Source organism: Lonchura striata, chromosome 2, assembly GCF_050655825.1.
Source record: "Lonchura striata isolate lonStrDom1 chromosome 2, ASM5065582v1, whole genome shotgun sequence".
Taxonomy (NCBI): Eukaryota; Metazoa; Chordata; class Aves; order Passeriformes; family Estrildidae; genus Lonchura; species Lonchura striata.
This window is the reverse complement of record NC_140704.1, coordinates 52,422,587-52,439,959: the sequence shown is the minus strand read 5'-3', so window position 1 is coordinate 52,439,959 and position 17,373 is coordinate 52,422,587. Positions and strand designations below refer to the sequence as shown.

Sequence of the window (17,373 nt, the reverse complement as noted above, 5' to 3'; positions counted from 1 at the left end):
CTGTGATTCACAAGCAATTATCTGCATATATGTAGCATCCATATTAACAACATCATCACAGCCAGGTATGTGAAAAGCTTTGATAAAATAATTTGGCAATTATTTTATCAAAAATCTAAGTTATCAAAATAGTTCCATTTCAATCTTTCTGAAATGAACAGATTAACACATCACAAGGATTTTTTAATTACCTTCTTAGTCAACACCACAGCAACAAAATCTTGTCTCTCTCAAAGCAAAATTATTGCTATTCCTATATCTATTATTCAGTTAATAAAATGCAGATCAAGACAGACGTCCCAGAAGCATCAGAAGGAACTGGAATTCCTTTCCATTTGCACTGCTATCTCAGCAGTAATCTCTCTGTTGTCACAAGTCCATGTCCCTCATACAGAGTTTTCCTTTTCAATATCTATATTTTGGTATACTGTCATTTCCAGTCATTAGTTAATACAGTCATTACTTAAAAGTTAGATTTCCAGATTATGGTTGATTTAGTTGCAGTTAAAAAAAGATTGCTGGAGTGTCATTAGTGTGACTGGAGCCCATTGCACCAACACAGAGGAATCATGCCCTAAGCAGTCTGTAATCTGAAGAATCCAAGAAGAGCTATGCCTTCTGCCATATAATTTTTTTAGAAGAAAAAGTTATTAGAGTGGGAGAGAAAAATCTCAAAGTAGGCCAAATCATAAGAAATCCTGAGCAACATGGGTGCATTTCAGCTGACTTGTATGGCTTTCTCTACCACTGAGAGAGTCCAGTGAGACCCTATGTTAAAATGAACTGTGTGTGGAAACAGGTCTTTTTTCTAAAAAGCTGTTGACAAAGTGCTTTATTCTTTTTGTAGTTTATTGAGTATTTGGTTGGACAAAATTCAACTGTTTCACTGGAGGGTATTTTTGAGAAAAGATTTCTGGATTGAATAAAAATGTCAAACAATGAAAAAGGTGTAAAATGATCCTTCAAGGCACAAGAATATGACTAGCTTCTTGAGAATGGAAATAACAGAGTTTGCACTATGTCACTAGGAGAGTTTTTTATTTCATGTTTGCTTCCTTGAAGATTAGAAGTTGTTCCTGTGAAAGGCTGGTTTAGATTAATAGGTTCACTGGCAACACTGGTCTCAAAGAAGATAATTTCCCATGATTAAGCTTCTTAATAATTTTTACGATGACTCTATTACTATAGCTTTCATTATTTAAAATACCAAGAGAAATATTTTAAGCATAATTTAGCTAGACTGTAAAAAGCCTTTAAGGGAAACTCTGCAGTCCACTTTGCTATTACTTTTCAAACATGCCTTTTCCACTGTTACCAGTGAATGTCACACTTCTGATAAGGTGGCTGAAAAGCATCAGAGCTCTCTTGCATGAAGTACAGAAGGAAAAATGTGCTAAGTTTTCTGAGATGTACCAGCGACTTCACTTGCAGGTTCATGGTTTAACAGCAGCATAATGCATTTGCTGAAAGCTCCTAAAACCAGTCTTGTTGGCTGGTATATTTAGAAAGTGTTATCATAAGGTTTGCATAATATGCCTCCTAGCTCTAAGCTGCATCAAATAAATTTTTTCAGGCTTTAATATTTCACATATCTCATGTTTTTGCACACTTTATTTAAAAGTGTCCTTGCGGAACAAATTACCAGAAGATCTGAATATTTCACAAACATTCAGGCATTTATCTCCATCACACATCGCAGAGAATCTTGTCGGTTGTTTTTGTGTCTTTCAGGCCAGGTATTAAAGTAATAACAGTTGTCAGTTTATAGAAGTTAGAGCATAAATCACAACTGAAAATAGTATAAGATCTACTAAGGGTCACTCTGACAGTAGTTATTAGCATGAAATTCTTGATCAGAATGCAGATATTCAATGCACTTTATTTTCCAACGATTTTTTAAAATCCTAGTGACTGATTTAATAGCTACTAATCCCACACCTTTTTCTTACTTGTCAGATCTTGTGTCAAAGTGAGGTGGCTTTTGACCACGTCTAGTACACATTGTGCCTATGAAGTATGCCTAGACTAGCAGTTTGAAAGGCCTCAGAAGGCTTTGAATTTGACTTCTCCGTTCTCCTATTTAACACAGGACACCTTATCCCATGGTGGTGAGTTCTGTGTGAGTGGCTCAGACATATCTCACAGACAAGTGTGTGTTCAGGATCTGAGGACAGACACCAAGATGGTACTTTGCTCCAGTGGTTAATCACTTGCAGTGATAAAAACACTCCCTTGCTTGATAAGCTGTTCATAATAATGGTTCAGATTTTTTCTGTTTTCCTTCTTGATGATTAAAGATGATTAAAAAGGTAGCCTGTCTCTCAGACATTTTGGGATAATTAATTCTACTACTGTTTGTCATTTATTAATGCACCTATTTTCTTCCTAATACCTCTACTGCCCTTTCTTTAAACAAATGAGAAACCCTTTTGTTTTTCTTTGAAGCATTTACAGCTAGAAAAAAATATTTTCTTCTCTTTTTTACTGTCTTTAATGTTTTGCCTGGGAGCCTTGTGACAGAAATGTTTTGGTTTATCTGATCCACTTAGTCTTTTTTTTTTTTTAATCTCAGACCTTAAAAAACCTTCCTGTGCAACTATGCTAGCCCTTTCTTTTTTTTCCCCTGCATTTTATTTTAAAATGAAAGTGAAGTCTTTCAAAGTAATTGCTGAGAGCAAAAAGAAGCATTTTATTTAACCTTTTGCATATCATCAGTTGCAGAATCTCATTCAGTAGCTGATCAAGTCAATCATCTCTTGTACTTCAAGTAGTATCTTTCTCAATTCCCCTGCATTTGTTTGCTGTGTTGGATTTTAATACTTCCTATCATTGCACATTACTGTTTGATTTCTAGAATAGATTCCTTAATATTTGCTTCTTGAAATCTAAATTATACCAGATGCAATACTTCTGCAAATCCATGCTCACCTTCTTCCAAAGAGGTGATTGCCAAATGAAGCTTGGTGTCATACACTGCTTTATGAGTCAAATTGGCATTTTAGTAAATGCAATATTGCTGTGCTCTAACTATTGAAATATTGTTCCACTGACAGTAACTAAAAGTATTCTTTTAAAAGCACATGACTGAGAGGCAGCCTATGTGCCTCCCATTGAATCTTGAGTAAGCAGAGTTTTGTTGTTCCTTTTTTTGAAGCCATGCCTATATCTTATGTAGCTCAGCTCAGTAGTTGAACTGCTGCACTCTTAGACAGGTTCTTATCCTGTCCAAGGTCTACAAAAAAAACCACTGACATATCAGCACCCTGGAAATTACCTTCCCTCATTGGTAGTCTGTCCAGATACCAGTCCTGTTCAAGTATGTTTTTTTGGTGTCAGAACCAGAGCTGATAGCTCTTGAAATCTGAAGGGAAGTGATGGAGATGTCCATTGACATTCTAATTTGCAACTCTTTAGTTGTGATGGATTATGAAGATGGTTTATTGTGCTTTGGTACATGAACTACAGTAAGATGACAGTATTTTTACTTTCTGCCATTAATGAACAGATCATAGAATAAATTCCATTTTGGTATTCTTCAGGCTAGATCATAACCTAAATTGACCGTGGTCATTCCAGTAAGACCGGCGTCTTTCCAGTGTCCTGTGAACTTCATTAGTTCTGGCTTTAGGTATATTCTGGGCAAGTTTGACGTAACTCAAGATGTCTTCACTCCCTCAGGGGGTCAGATGGCTCATAAGGAATATGTCTCATTTCCTGGTTCTGAGATCATGAGGCTAGTATGCTAAATATAAAAAATGTGAATTTGGTGGGTTGACCATAGAATTTCTTAGGGTTAATAACCTCTGCATAAGAGCCAGTATAAATAATTGCAAGACATCAATTATCATCACTTAGATGGTGCTTGGGAACACAAAGAACATTCAATATTTGGCAGTTGTTGAAAGGAATTTGCCATCTATTTTAAAATATCAGTCAGTATCAGTTTCTCACAACTAGTAGCTCTGCTACTTACTTTTCTTTGATCTGTTGTGTTGTAGACTCTGGAATCTTCAGTAGAATATTCAGTAGAATATGAACCATCAGGAGACTAGAGGGACTGAGTCTTCTTAAGACACATCTATAAACTGCACAGAATAGCCTTGTGTGTTATTTCTAGGAAACTTCCATTGGCAAAGTCTTCTTATCCCTTGGGGAGAACAGCTTCAAGCTCCCTTAACTTACTCCTGACATATTGATGACCAGACTAAATGTAATTAATTTAGATAACAGATTGCTCCAGAGTCTGGTTCTCTATCTGATTCTCCATCCTTTTCTGTCATGCTCCTATATGGAGCATGGGTCTGGTTGAATACTTGCTGTGTCTGCAGGGAATTGAAATATCTTTATGGTATTTCATCATTACTGTCAGAGAATCTCCTTGCTGAGCATGACAAAAAGTGACTTTTCTGAGTCTTTTGAAAGCTTAATGATTTGTATTGAGGCAAAATCAAACATTGTGAAACACAGATGTGTTCTAGCTGTTTGGTTGGAATTTACATCCCCACCTGGCTCCAATAAATACACTGGTTCACCACAAAAATAGTCTCCAACACAAACCCAGTCACCAGTGCCACAAAGTTTGTGATGCTTCATGGTGAATAGATTTGCTAAATGTTCCTTTATAAAGCAGACAGGGAAGTCTACAGCACACCTCTGGGGCATAGAGTATGTGCATGCAAGTGACCTAGTGTAAAGCTTCCTTAGGTGTCATCCAGGCACCTGGAGATTAGCATATATAGAAAGAAAACTCTGGAGTTGGAACAAATTCATAAGTCACTTAGGGACAGCAGCAGGCAGCAGTTAGTACAAGCCATTTTTCTCCAGTGAAGAGAGCCTAGCTGAAACAGAATGCATGTACTTAAAAGTAGTGCAACTCTGTGTCATTGAAAGGCTGTAATTACTTTGTCTTTACCTGGATTTCTTCCTTCTGTCATCTGTCATGAGAGATGGCCTGACATTAAATTGTTAGATGTATATAACCTCTTTCATACTAAAGTGTGATTTACGACTAAATGAGAAACTAACATATGGTATGTTATTAAAGATATGGTATATTTTTTTAGGAGACTGGATGAAAATACACCTTTGCAAACTGTAGATGAGTTATCTTTGTAGCATTTCCTCATATGCCTCCAAGAAATGTACTCTAAAATTACTGTGTACATACAGCAAGGTATGTCCTAGCCATCTGGAATTCATTCATTCAACCAAATATTTAAATTTGGTTAGCTTCAGACCTTCACTTAAAGGTTTAGTATCTTCTGAACCTTTTTCTGAATATGATAGAGAAAAATATTTGCATTTGGCAAGGCAGAATGGCTGTGATCCTTCTGTTGGGGAGTTATGCTGGAGCGGTAAGCGTTACAGCAGCAAGTTACAGCAGATAGTTACAGGACTTACAGATAGATTTTGCTTCAATTGGAATGAAGTACTGCTTGTCTGCAGATATCCATGTAGATTTATTAAGAGCTTTTTCAGTTTTGATGCTCTGTTTTACACAGCGATGAGAATTTGTGGTGAGATATATAATTGGGATATTTGTCATTAGAAAAGCTAATTCTGCTAGCCATATTCTTACTTTGGACAGTAACATTTAAGTTTCTAATTGACTTTATTTAAAAAAAAATCTGTTGTACTGTGTAATTTCAGTAAGAAAATTAGACAAATAAAATTTTGTGCCATGTGTTTTGCTAAATTACTTTTTTTTTCGTCATTCGAATACAAAAATGAGACTATTAACTGAGGCTAAGAGTATCTTCATATTCATGGCTGTGCTCTAATTCCCATAACTGGAAAGAGGCTGGTAGGTCATCCTCAATGTATTTTCTTTATGATACATGATCTATAAGTATACATAATTGAGTGCTAGGTATTTTCTATCAGTAGATTATTTTGTTACTCAGTGGTACCCAAAGATAGCATAGTCTCTCTCTTTGAAGGAAAAAAAAGAACAACCCAGAAACATATATAGCAATGAATATTTCAGTTTCAGGCTTTTTTGAGGAAGTATCAGAGAGAAACAAAATAAGATCCCAGAGATCTTTCTCTCCTCTCATATCTTAGCAGCCTGAGCTAATGCATTGCTAGTCTTGGTCATTCATACTCATTTTGCAAACTTGATTTCTATATCTTGAATGTATTTCTAACAGTACAACTTCCAAAGCAAAAGAGTTTGCCATATAGAATTTCAGTAGGGCTGTTAGATGAGATACATGCTAGTTACACAGAGATTGTGCATTCAGAAAACAAAAGGAGGTAGGGGGGAAATCAGTATTATCTTTTTGAAACAGATCATTTTCTTTCTGTGATAATAGGATTGCTAGGACTGTGGCTATACATAGTTTCAGCAATGTATTTTCAAATAAACTCTTAGTAGTGATGTCCTCTATTTTTGTTTGTTTGTTTTTTTGGTGTTTTTTTTTTTTGTTAGAGAATGTCTCAAGAATGAGATTCTTAAAATACAGTCTGTTTCAGGACCATCTGTCCAACAGTTTTTGAATATCTGCAACATGAATTGTGTGGTGGAATAGATGATTAAAACCTACAGAAAGAATAGCAATTCTTTTCAACTTGCACATTTTATTGTGTTATTGTATTGTGCTATTACCATATGTTAAGGGAGCAACACACAACTGGGTTTGATATAGCTATTTTCTGGAAAAAAATACTGATGATGGTGTGCAGTGCATATGATTTTCAGAGTCATCCAAATTATCTGCCTTGAGGGTTTTTCATGGTCTCCCACAACCTGCCAGAATAATTGGGTTTTTAATCAGAAGAGAATTAGAAGACTGTGAAAATTAATGTTTTCAAAAACTGCCAGAAGAAAAAATATGTGTTTAAATTGAATGTTTAGGTATGCTTCTATGCAGTTTTAGAAACCATTATGTCTAATACATTTTATCTCTCCAATACAGCAAGAGGAAATAGGCAGAATGCAATACAGTGCTTATAGCTCGATGTGAAATAAAGCTTTAAAGAGAGAAGAATCTCCATGCAAAGAGTTGTGGAAAATAAATTAGCTACAGAACTCACTAATAGGAGTAAGTGCTTATATGTTCCAAAGAAAGCTTAGAAATGCATCTGAAAAAAGAGAAGACCGAAGGGGTCAGTCTGTGTCTGTTGAGCCAAAATTAATGATATACCAGCAGATTAGTTTGCATTTCATCAGCTTCACAGGGACAGATCATAACAGGCATTTTGTCTTTCTTCAGAATGTTATGGGGAAATTTTCAAGTAAGTGCCTGGGCATTTTTTGTGTGTGCAACATATATTATGCTCCCTGGGAGTTCTGAAACAGTAAAGCCCTGCTTAAAATTTGGATATTATAGACAAGAGTTTTCCTAAGGTGAAGTTAATCTATGCAGGAAAGAAAATTATTTAAAGTGGGAAAAAAATGTAAAATGATTTCTCATATAGAAAAAAAGTGGTGTAAAAGGTAAGATCTGTAAAGTGGTAAAATTGATACCTAGGAAAAATGGCATCCATTGGGTATCAAATGCCATGATGTCGACATTAAATGACAGGATCTCTTTTTCAGAGTAGTCCTTCCACTACAGTCAGGCTGAGCAAGTGCTCAGCTTATTAGAAAAATCAGTATATCACTTGAAGTTGCATAAATATTGATTTAGAAGCTGAATCAATCTGCACAATCAGGCTGTAAATTTGCGGTTTCATTATGTCATAATTTGTAAATTCTAAATCACAAGATCATTATGATTTGGCATTACACTGTCACAATAAACATAGTGAGTTTTTTCACATTCCTGCCATATTATTTGAGTTTGTAACACTGCTCCTAGCATCCCAAAGAGATTCCTGGAATGTGAAAAATAATCTGGTTCTTTACCTTTCAGATTTCCAGGCTTTTGGTCTGAAGAAGGGGATGTTCTTCAATCCAGATCCTTACCTGAAGATTTCCATCCAGCCTGGAAAACATAGCATCTTCCCAGCCCTTCCTCACCATGGACAGGAGAAAAGATCTAAGATCATATGTAACACCGTTAACCCTGTCTGGCAAGGAGAGGTAAGAAGTTGGAGAGTTCAGCTGAGACTTTTCTTAAAACATGGACATTATTATAGTACTATCCTTCTTTTTTTTTTTTTTCCTTTAGTTGAGTTACTTGCTAAATAGTTGTTCACCTAACTGTACTTGATATATTTCGTGACTACGTGTCTCAGTACAAAAGGTTTAATTAGCTACAAAGATGTTCATTAAAACTTCCAGTATCCTTTCAGCGTAGGTTGTACTTCATTGGTGTAATTTATAAAGCTGTTAATTGTTGAAGGCAGGCATAAAACAGACTTGAAAAATAAATTTGTTTAGCATGAAAGGCTGCTGCTAGATTGTTAGTGTTCTTACACAGAGACATTATATGAAGCATAACAAGTACAGCATGCAAATAAAGAGAAGCAATATGATTGAAAAGCATCAGTGGCAAAACAAATCAAAGGCAACTTTGGTACATTTGGCCATCACCTTGAAGAAATAGTCTCTAGTCTGCTTCTTTTTGTTGGAAGGACTTGTATGTATTAATGAGTTCTGAGAGTTCAATTGCTGCCTGCTGTTTTTAAATTACATGCAAAATGGCAGCAGGCAGCAAAGAGCAAGGAATCTCTTTGGAATTAAAGGAGCCTGACATCCTGGGTGTGATTTACTGGTGTGCTCTGTCACAACAATATCTCCACTGCAGGAAAAAGTCAAAGTAAATAAATACACTGCACAGATTTATTCAAATTATAATGCAAATTGTAAAGTAGCTGAGGGATAATTAGGTCAAACTCTATAGACATGGAACTGTGAGTGGGCAAAAAGCAGAAATAGGATTGATCTCCTACATGGAAAAACTAGATACCACATCAGGTTATGTGATGGGTGGGGGAGGTTGTATGACTGGGAAAACAACCTTGAAATTAGTCAGAGAAAAATGTCTTCTAGCAGGACTTAATTGAGGACATTTTTATGTCATAACTTCTCTGTGGAGCCAAGCATCAGATGTACCTGGTTGAGAGGTCCCAGGTTGAGCTGTGGACATGGTCAAGCTAGAACTGGCATGGAGGATCAGGCAGCTGGCAGAGACCTTTCAGTGAAGTGCATAAGACACAGAACTAGAGGGGAGCAGGTACGAAGGAGAAACTTGCTCTCTGTGTGTGATGCTCAGTACATAGGGATGTGACCCTGTTAAAATGTCACAGGCGTCTTCTCTTCAAGCTGTGCCAAATGGCTGAGTTTGTGGGCTGACATTTCTTTTCCAAGTGGAGTTTAGCAGCGAGAAAAGGAGAAACAATGAAATGGCCTAATTATGGACAAGGGAAAGCAAAAGAGCACAGCTGGCTTCCAGCTTTGCTGTTCAGCCCCCAGATTTTCTTGATTGCGTGCAAGCATGCTGCTTCTCCCTTTCTGTTGTTAGCCTGTGAGTGACAAGGGAGTATAAAAAGCCAAGCCATGGTTCAGCATGTTCTCCTTCTGCCTTCTCCTTAGCCAATATTGGGATGCTTAACTGTGTGCATTTGTGCTGCAGTCTGCAACCAGCCTGTCTGAACTCCTTCTTTTGTTACTGAAAAGCTGCATTGGTTTCTGCTGCACAGAAGACCATAGGCCTGATTTTCTGCACCTTTTTCCCTTCATGGGACAAGGGGAGAGGGAAGACTGAAAACTGCTGCTGAATCATGGTGACAGCCATTCTTCTGTCCACCCTTTTCACTCATGGATGTGAATATATGAAGTGACAAAATGTGAGGACTCATAGCCATTTCATTAAGAGTATCAGTCATGAGTTGTTTTCACAAAAACAAATTTTAGCGATGTATTATTTCAGAAGGGTCATTATTTTCTTAGTTCTCTGCCACTTCATGTGTATAGAATGCAAATGTTCTTTTGTTTTTTTTTCAATTGAATGACCTATCTGATTTGTATCGGATGCTAAACTTGAAGAAATCTGGATTAGGGAAATAAAATTCTTGAAATATCTGCAGACTAGGATCTTTGTATATGTTCTTGATTACACTTGAACAAATTCAGAGTCAATTCAGTTTTCAAGGGCTTCAGCACTAAAAGTCCTACAGACTAAAAGATGACTGATTTACTTATATTAATTTGTTCTAGTATTCTTCCTCATATATTTACCAGACTGTTCTGTTTGTATAGTAACCACCTGCATTATACAAATGTGCTGGAGCACCCTGGTACCTCAGGCAAATTTTTGTCTGTCTCATATAATATTGATGATCATCTTCATTTCATAGACTGTTCAGATGCTGCTCAGCACAAGTTTACCTGACTTAAAGCTATTCTTGCATTGCTCTGATTTGCAGTACTTTAGACAAGAAGACATAAGGAAATGGAAATTTCTTCCAGATAAGGAGTAGCAAGTGACACTTGCAGCAGAGCTCACCATAGAGGTGAAAAAGCCCTCACACTAAGAATTGTTTCCTGAGACAAGTTAAAGCCCAAGGTGGTGACTTCTCCTGATAGAGGGATGTAATTTTGAAGATGTTTCTTTATGTTTTCACATGTTCCTCAGAAACATCTGTAATGTTAAATAAATGAGTGCCTGGTAACCACATGGCACTGGACAGCTTGACTCTACAGCCACAGATTAGGCAGGTATTGCCTTGCCAGCCTAGTCAGTTGCAAAAGCACAAAGGGTGACTAGTCCTATCATGCTGATTGGAGATAAAATGCTAAGAAAACCTCAGAAGGAAGTGCCCATTTCCCAACTCTTGTGTATACATAGTGGAATTGAGAAGGGTGGATGCTTATCTTCTAATATAGATAGTAGAAAAGTACTGACACTATTTCCATATCATTCCGTATTTAAACAATGTGTATACTGTCATATTGTTTGGAAAATTTAAAAATATTTCATTTTTCAGAAATCAGTGAAGTGATACACAGTTCAGACAAGTAATAGATCACAGGAACAAAGCAAAGTGGTTTAAAAAGGAGTTCACATACCTCCAACTGGATAGGAGATACTGTGGTTTGGCAAATAAAGTACTTAAGGTTTCTGGACTTCACCTTAGATATATTTATGGTATTTCTTTCTTAGCTATGGCAGCTTGAGCGGACTGTTTCCTCAGTTCTTGTTTTATTTACTGGTGAGTGGAAGGAGAGCTCTGAGGAATGAGATGACCAATGAGACAACTATAAAAATTGGCTGATGCAACTGCTCAGCACATTTAAAGTAGTAGGAAGTGTCACCTGTTAAATAACACATTGATTTTCAACTCCAATAATCTAACTCTGGAGGAGTAGATTGCCCTAAAATGGGAGCCCACTACTAGGTTAAAAACAAGCTCAACTTCCTGCAGTTTCACTCCTTGTTTCTTTGCCTCAGCTTTTACAAACACTATTAAAATATAGTTGAGAGAAAAGAGTGTTTGGTATGGCTGTCTTATCACTCTGAAGACAGCCACATTTCACTAGTAAATTAATTTATGTGAATAAGCAGAGAGCAAGAGCACTTAACAAATAGCAGTTAGTATGTCAGATCTGATACACAGATTTACAGTATTTTCAGCTGAGTAACTCATGCTCTCTGCACCTCAGATAATTCACAACCTTTCAAAAATGTTGCACTTGAATACTTTCTCACATAAGCTGCCTCTTGAGATTACCAGTGCAAAATCTGAAGAAGGAAACACTCAGGGGCTTGAACACCAGTGGGAGGTGGCTTCTGTAGTGCAAGCCATCATTAGTGATAGAAGCATTGAGTTTAGATGGTGCCTGCAGGAACACCAAGATACAGCTCACTATCTGAGTGCTGGCGTGTGACTGCTTTTCTTAATGCAGAGTTATAACTTGGGCACTGATTCTGTGATCCTGAATGCTGAATGGGTATGTGATAGACCACTCATCAGTTCTGGGACTGAAAAACACTTTGGCAAAGTAGCCAGATCAGGCAATAGTGGGTTTATGTTAACTCTCTGCCTCTCTAGAGGTTTTATATTGGCTGATAAAATGGGTGCTACCTGATGTAGCACACAAACCTAGAGTCATACAAGCAGTGGGTACTTGACCAAAGCCGAGTCTTTCCAGAACAGAGTAAAACCATTGAAAATGTTTTAATATATTTGACTCAACATTACGAATTTAAACTAAGTGGGTGTGCTTGATCTGATTTTGATCTAATATTTAGAACACTTGAATGCTGACAGTCCTACCATGGCCTCACAGAATCATTCTGTAATTTCAACAGAAGACCAAAATAAAAGCAACAGAAACATCACACTGACTGAACTCTTTATTGTTTAACCTGGATAAGTTTTTCTCCTTTCTACTGCCAAACACAAAAGAATATGCTGTAGAAACTTGGAGGCCTTTCACACCAAAGCATGAAAACAATATACAGGTGAAGTGAAATCCAGAATCTGAATTTAGTTTGACTTCCACCAAAGGTGTCATCAGGACTGAGTGAAGCCTTCGTGGCAGCTTCCCTGTATAACATTTTAGCACACATGTCCAGGTAAAGTGTAAACATTGTTTGGCTACACAGACAAGCTGTAGCTCTACAGCTACAGATTTTAGTGTCTGTTGATGATTGAAGTGTGAAAGTCCAAGACACCTTTAGTTTCTTCAGGAATGCGTTATGGTGTGAAAAATCATCTAGATTTTTTTAGGATGTTATTCTTCTGCATTTTACTTACAACTTCTGCATCTAGAAGACAATCAGTCTTGCTCGCTTTATATACTTGTGCTGATGAGAATCTTCAAATATTTTCAGTCTTTGCTATGCTAATAAATTTGTAGACAATTCTGAGATGGATCTGAGGGAGAAATCCATAAAGACCGTTTTCTGAAGGCCCTATCTGACTTGGAAGGAGTTCAGTAGAAGGGAGTGAATCAGACTTTAGAACATCAATGTCTGCATTTATGTAAATCCCTTTTATGGTAGAGAAGAAGCCCCCAGCAATTGTTGAAAGAAGAATAATAAAGAACTCCATTGGATTTGGCCCCCTGCAGTCACTGCTGTTTTCCAGCAGTCTCTCCTAGTAGGAATAGGCATGTCTCCACCCACGGCAGAAGTGGAGCTCTGCCCTTGGCACTACTGACTCTGCAGTATTTTGTCCTGTCACTAAGGATTACTGTAGAAAGCTTAAGAAACTGGAATTCTTGATGAGCTTATCCAGTTGTTGTTGCAAGTAGTGTTGTATGGGGAAATAATGACATGTAGAGGAGGTTTTTGAATGAAGAACAGAGTAATACAGAGAGAGAGTGCCATGTGCATTAAGACTGTAATTGTTTTACTGGAGTATTTGAATCAAAACCCACTAATGAAATATTCAGCTGAAAGAATAAATTTATCTTCATCCATCAAATGTAATTCACAGCCTTTTAAGATTTACTTCTGCTTGTATCATCCCTGTACATTAAGGATATCACAAATAAATTTTATTTTTAATTCTATTGCTTATTCAACTCCAAATCAAGAGCCCAATTTTTCCTGCCACCAGTGCATTAATTTACTTATCTTTATTGTACTGACTTTATTTTACTGTCTACCAATTATTATACTTACTGTTTTAAAAGAATTTAACTTGTCTGTAACTTGTCTGATTGGTGCTAATGGACATGCTCTGTTCATTTCAACAACTTCTTGATAGTGCTGTTGACTCACTGGAATCCATCTGTATTCAGGGATGCAAACAAGTTTGGTAAAAATAAAACATAGAAATGAATCATCACCAGTAGCTGGCTTTCTATGAAAACTATTCCAAGCTCTGGAAATGGTTCTGTTCTCTTATAAATGGATACAAATGCATTTTGCCAGGTCAGCATTAGCATGGGCCTTTGTTCCTTACCTTATGCATCATGCATTAAGATCCCCTCAATATCTGTTCACATTAATTAAATTAATCATCTGTGTCTGTAAAACCATTGCTGAGCCTGGAAGCAAATAGGCACTGAAAAGTAGGTTACTGTCTGAAACTCTTTCAGTGGTGTTTACTACAGTGTTTATAGATTGTGCTTGAAAATGCCAGCAGGAATGTAAAATCAGATATACATTTAGATAATTGAGAAGGTGTGGGAGTATGAAAATCTCAGCTGATTCTAGGTAACTTTGATTCTGATTTGTATCTCTGAGAGAGTGAATTTGCAAGAGGCAGCTGTGTAAAATCTATGTAAATGAAAGGAGAAGCCTAATGACTTATTACTGACTGGAGTCAAAATTGATGATACACTGCTTAACCCAAGAAGGCTTAACATGGAAATATGTTGCTGTGATTTTCTTTCTCATGCCACTTTTGCTCTTTACTCTCCCTCCATTTCTGTATTTCTATGGAAATAATTAATTATACCTTATTGATTTTTGTTGCCTGAGAAAGTATCAGCTAAAGCTTTTCTACTGGTAGGGGCATTTTGAGGATGAGCCTGGTACAGATTCTCCAGTGTGTAAGAAGATGTGCTATAATGCTGTAGCCCTTCTGTAAGTGACGAATTAAAATGGTCTTTTTCTCCTATCCTACTCCCTCTTTGCATTAAATGTGTAGGAGCGAAGCATCTCTTGCCACTGTAACAAGTGGGACAGGCATTGACAAATGGCTGAAGAAATGGGCAAAATAGAGAGAATGTAATGACTTTGCATCCTGAGCAAGTCTGTTTCCTCATAGACATCATCATTCTAGAGAAATGCAATCACACCCTAAAAAGGAAATAATTGAAGAAGACACTGGGAAAATAATACACATACTAACTTGTTCTATTGATCATGGTTCTTAACAATTCTCTGAGTCCATCTATAATAGTATTTGTGTTTCATTCAAGAGATGTACTTTAAAGCAAATCTCCTGCTCTCCCCACTAAAGACACCACTTTTCGGTCCAGAAGTGTATGAATTCAATCTCTCAGGAGAAGTTAAGTGAACAGATGTGCTCCAGGAGTGCACCAGGTGCTTTTTAGACAATAAATGGAAGTTCAGTCCAGGGCACCAGCCTGGAGTCGCTTCATGGTAAAACCCTTGCAACATGTCTGGATGTGGTAGTCAGGTGCACAGCACCAGCTGCTTTGCTCTCTGGATCCATTCACATTGTACCATAAATCTTCCTAATGCAGACATGGCCAAGGCATTCCAGAGGTTAGGAAACTCCAGCCTTCACAAGGCCTCCTTTCTGCAGCTCACAAGTGCTACTTTTCCCCAGTATATCAGGGGATGTCAATCATTCCTTGTGTTCAGACTTTCTGATTTTAACTTCTTTTTACGGATATACCTGACAGACAACCTTTACTTCTAACAGGCCTAATACATTTCTAGAGGAAAATAAAAAGGTTTTCCCTTCTGGAGGTCTATACTCTTTTCCAAAGCCTCTAACTCACAGGGTTTTTCAGTCTGGGATTCCTCCAGTCACAAGGGCAGCTAATTCACTAGCTCATCTTTTCAGTGGAGGACCTGCTTACCTTTCCTATAAAGGAGAGCTCTTGCATTCCTAGCTGGTAAGGATCAGATACCACATTGACAAGATGGGGTCAGAAACTATTTCTAGGGCCAGGCCCTCTGTGAGAAACAGATTACTCCTAAAGGCATTTCATTCTGCTGAGGCAGTCCAGTATCTCCTCTGTGTAGTGTGCTGTCTCATGTATCATCTCCAGTTCTAAGAGTTATTTTGCAGCAAGTTGGTGTGATAAACAGGGCAATGCATTTGTAGTTACTTGCTTGGGCTGATCAGAAAATAGAGATTTAATTTCCTGTTTGTTACCTGTTCATTCACTGACTGCTGTAGATTATATATTAATTTGGGGCCTGCCCATTACTTGCAAGAGTTCTGTTCCCTACATTTTATATAATGCATTTTACTTGAATTTTCATTGTAGATCAAGTGAAAACTTCAGGTTCTAGGAATCAAATAAATTGTTATGAATTGTTTTTTACATGTGTCCTGTTATCTACTATTAACCAAATGAACACATAAGCAGTCACTAGACAAAGTTTTCTTCTTGGACTTTGGACTTGAAACTGTAGCTATTCTGGTAGATAAATTAGTACCTGTGTTGAAATTCATTACTTCCTTTAATATTTTTTTTTTAATTTGAGCAAAAGAAAGGCTCAGACAGAGTAACAAACCACTTCCTTGAAGCCATTGTCAAGTTTGGTAGACCTCTGAACAGCTGGAGAGACTAAAGGTTTGGAACAAGTCATGACATCAGAATTAAAGAACTGCCAGAGATTATAATTTCACTTTGTTTTTTGACTGTGTGAAAAAAAGAAGCCCATTTATGTAAACTTCAGTATACTCTTCTACAGTTAGTCTCAGTGTAAAATTTAGTTTTTAGTGACTTTGTATTCCAGCAGGTTCCATGAAGTTCTTGACCAGTCTTGCAGAGTTTGCACTAGTGGTTGTGATTCAAAGGATTTAAGCTTTTGTGGGAAAGAATAATCAATGAACAAGCCCACAAAGTGAGCTGTGGCCCAGTGAAAGCATATGGGGTAAAGATTGCTTGTTTAGATTATGAAAGAAAATACCCAGTAGTGAGTGCCAGATGAAAAAGATAAAATAATCTGGCTTCAGGTAATGACTGTCAAAAAAATCAGAAGTGTTTTAAAAATAGTATGCTTGGGCTTATTATGCTAAGGTTTTTGTACTCTTTTCCTCTGCAGCTATGAGAATTATATTTTTATTAATGTGAAAGCTGAACTTCTGACTTAATTCTGTAACACTATGAGTTATAAGAGTAAGAAAAGTTCCAAATAACAGAAGACTTACATTAAAAATTTTAATAGTAATGTAAAAAAATATAAGTAGACTTGTTCTTCAAATGCAGGTCTTTTGGTTATCAATGGTGAAGTTTCTGGGCATGTGTTAGAAGCTTCATCAAACTTCCCACCTCCTGAAGACAGTTGATTTTTATCTCTGTTGTGATTTTGCAGCCTCCTTTTTTACCCCTCCTTGGGATAAATAATTAATCACAACATCCCTGAGTGTTAGCCCAAGGGTACTGCAGAATTTATAATCAATGTCTTTTTGTTTGGTTGTTGTTTGTTTGTTTGTTTGGGGGGCTTGGGGTATGATAGGGTTGTTTTGTTTTCCTTTGTTTGGGATTTTGGGTTTGGGTTTTTTTTTTTAAACTTAGATGTGAAGCTTATGCTTTCATTTTCACAAATTGTCCACTGTGTGATAATTAATAAATATGAGTCAAGGAGAGGATTTAATTTATTCCATCAGTAATATATTAGTACTTTACGTTAGTTATGTTGGATAAGACCATGAAACACAGAGTCCTTTCTCTTCCAGACAGACAGGATAGTAGAGGCCAAGTTAATTCCCCTCTTCTGCTTTCAAGTGTTGTGAACTGGTAGATACTCAAGTTTTTTAGCAGGTGAAACAGTAATAGTAAGACAATTTATTTTTTAGGGCAACTTTCCATTATACATGGGG

The 17,373-nt window shown here is 37.0% G+C and overlaps 1 protein-coding gene across 10 annotated transcripts in view; it reads left to right on the top strand.

Moving 5' to 3' along the window:
• The window catches only part of HECW1 (HECT, C2 and WW domain containing E3 ubiquitin protein ligase 1), a 236,242-nt gene that overhangs the window by 146,145 nt on the left and 72,724 nt on the right, over positions 1–17,373 (top strand). For all 10 annotated transcript variants that reach the window (XM_085570302.1, XM_021531974.4, XM_021531968.4 and 7 more), the window contains one exon: positions 7,857–8,026. In XM_085570302.1, coding sequence (XP_085426428.1) covers positions 7,857–8,026 — 170 coding nt within the window. The remainder of the gene's footprint in view (positions 1–7,856; positions 8,027–17,373) is intronic.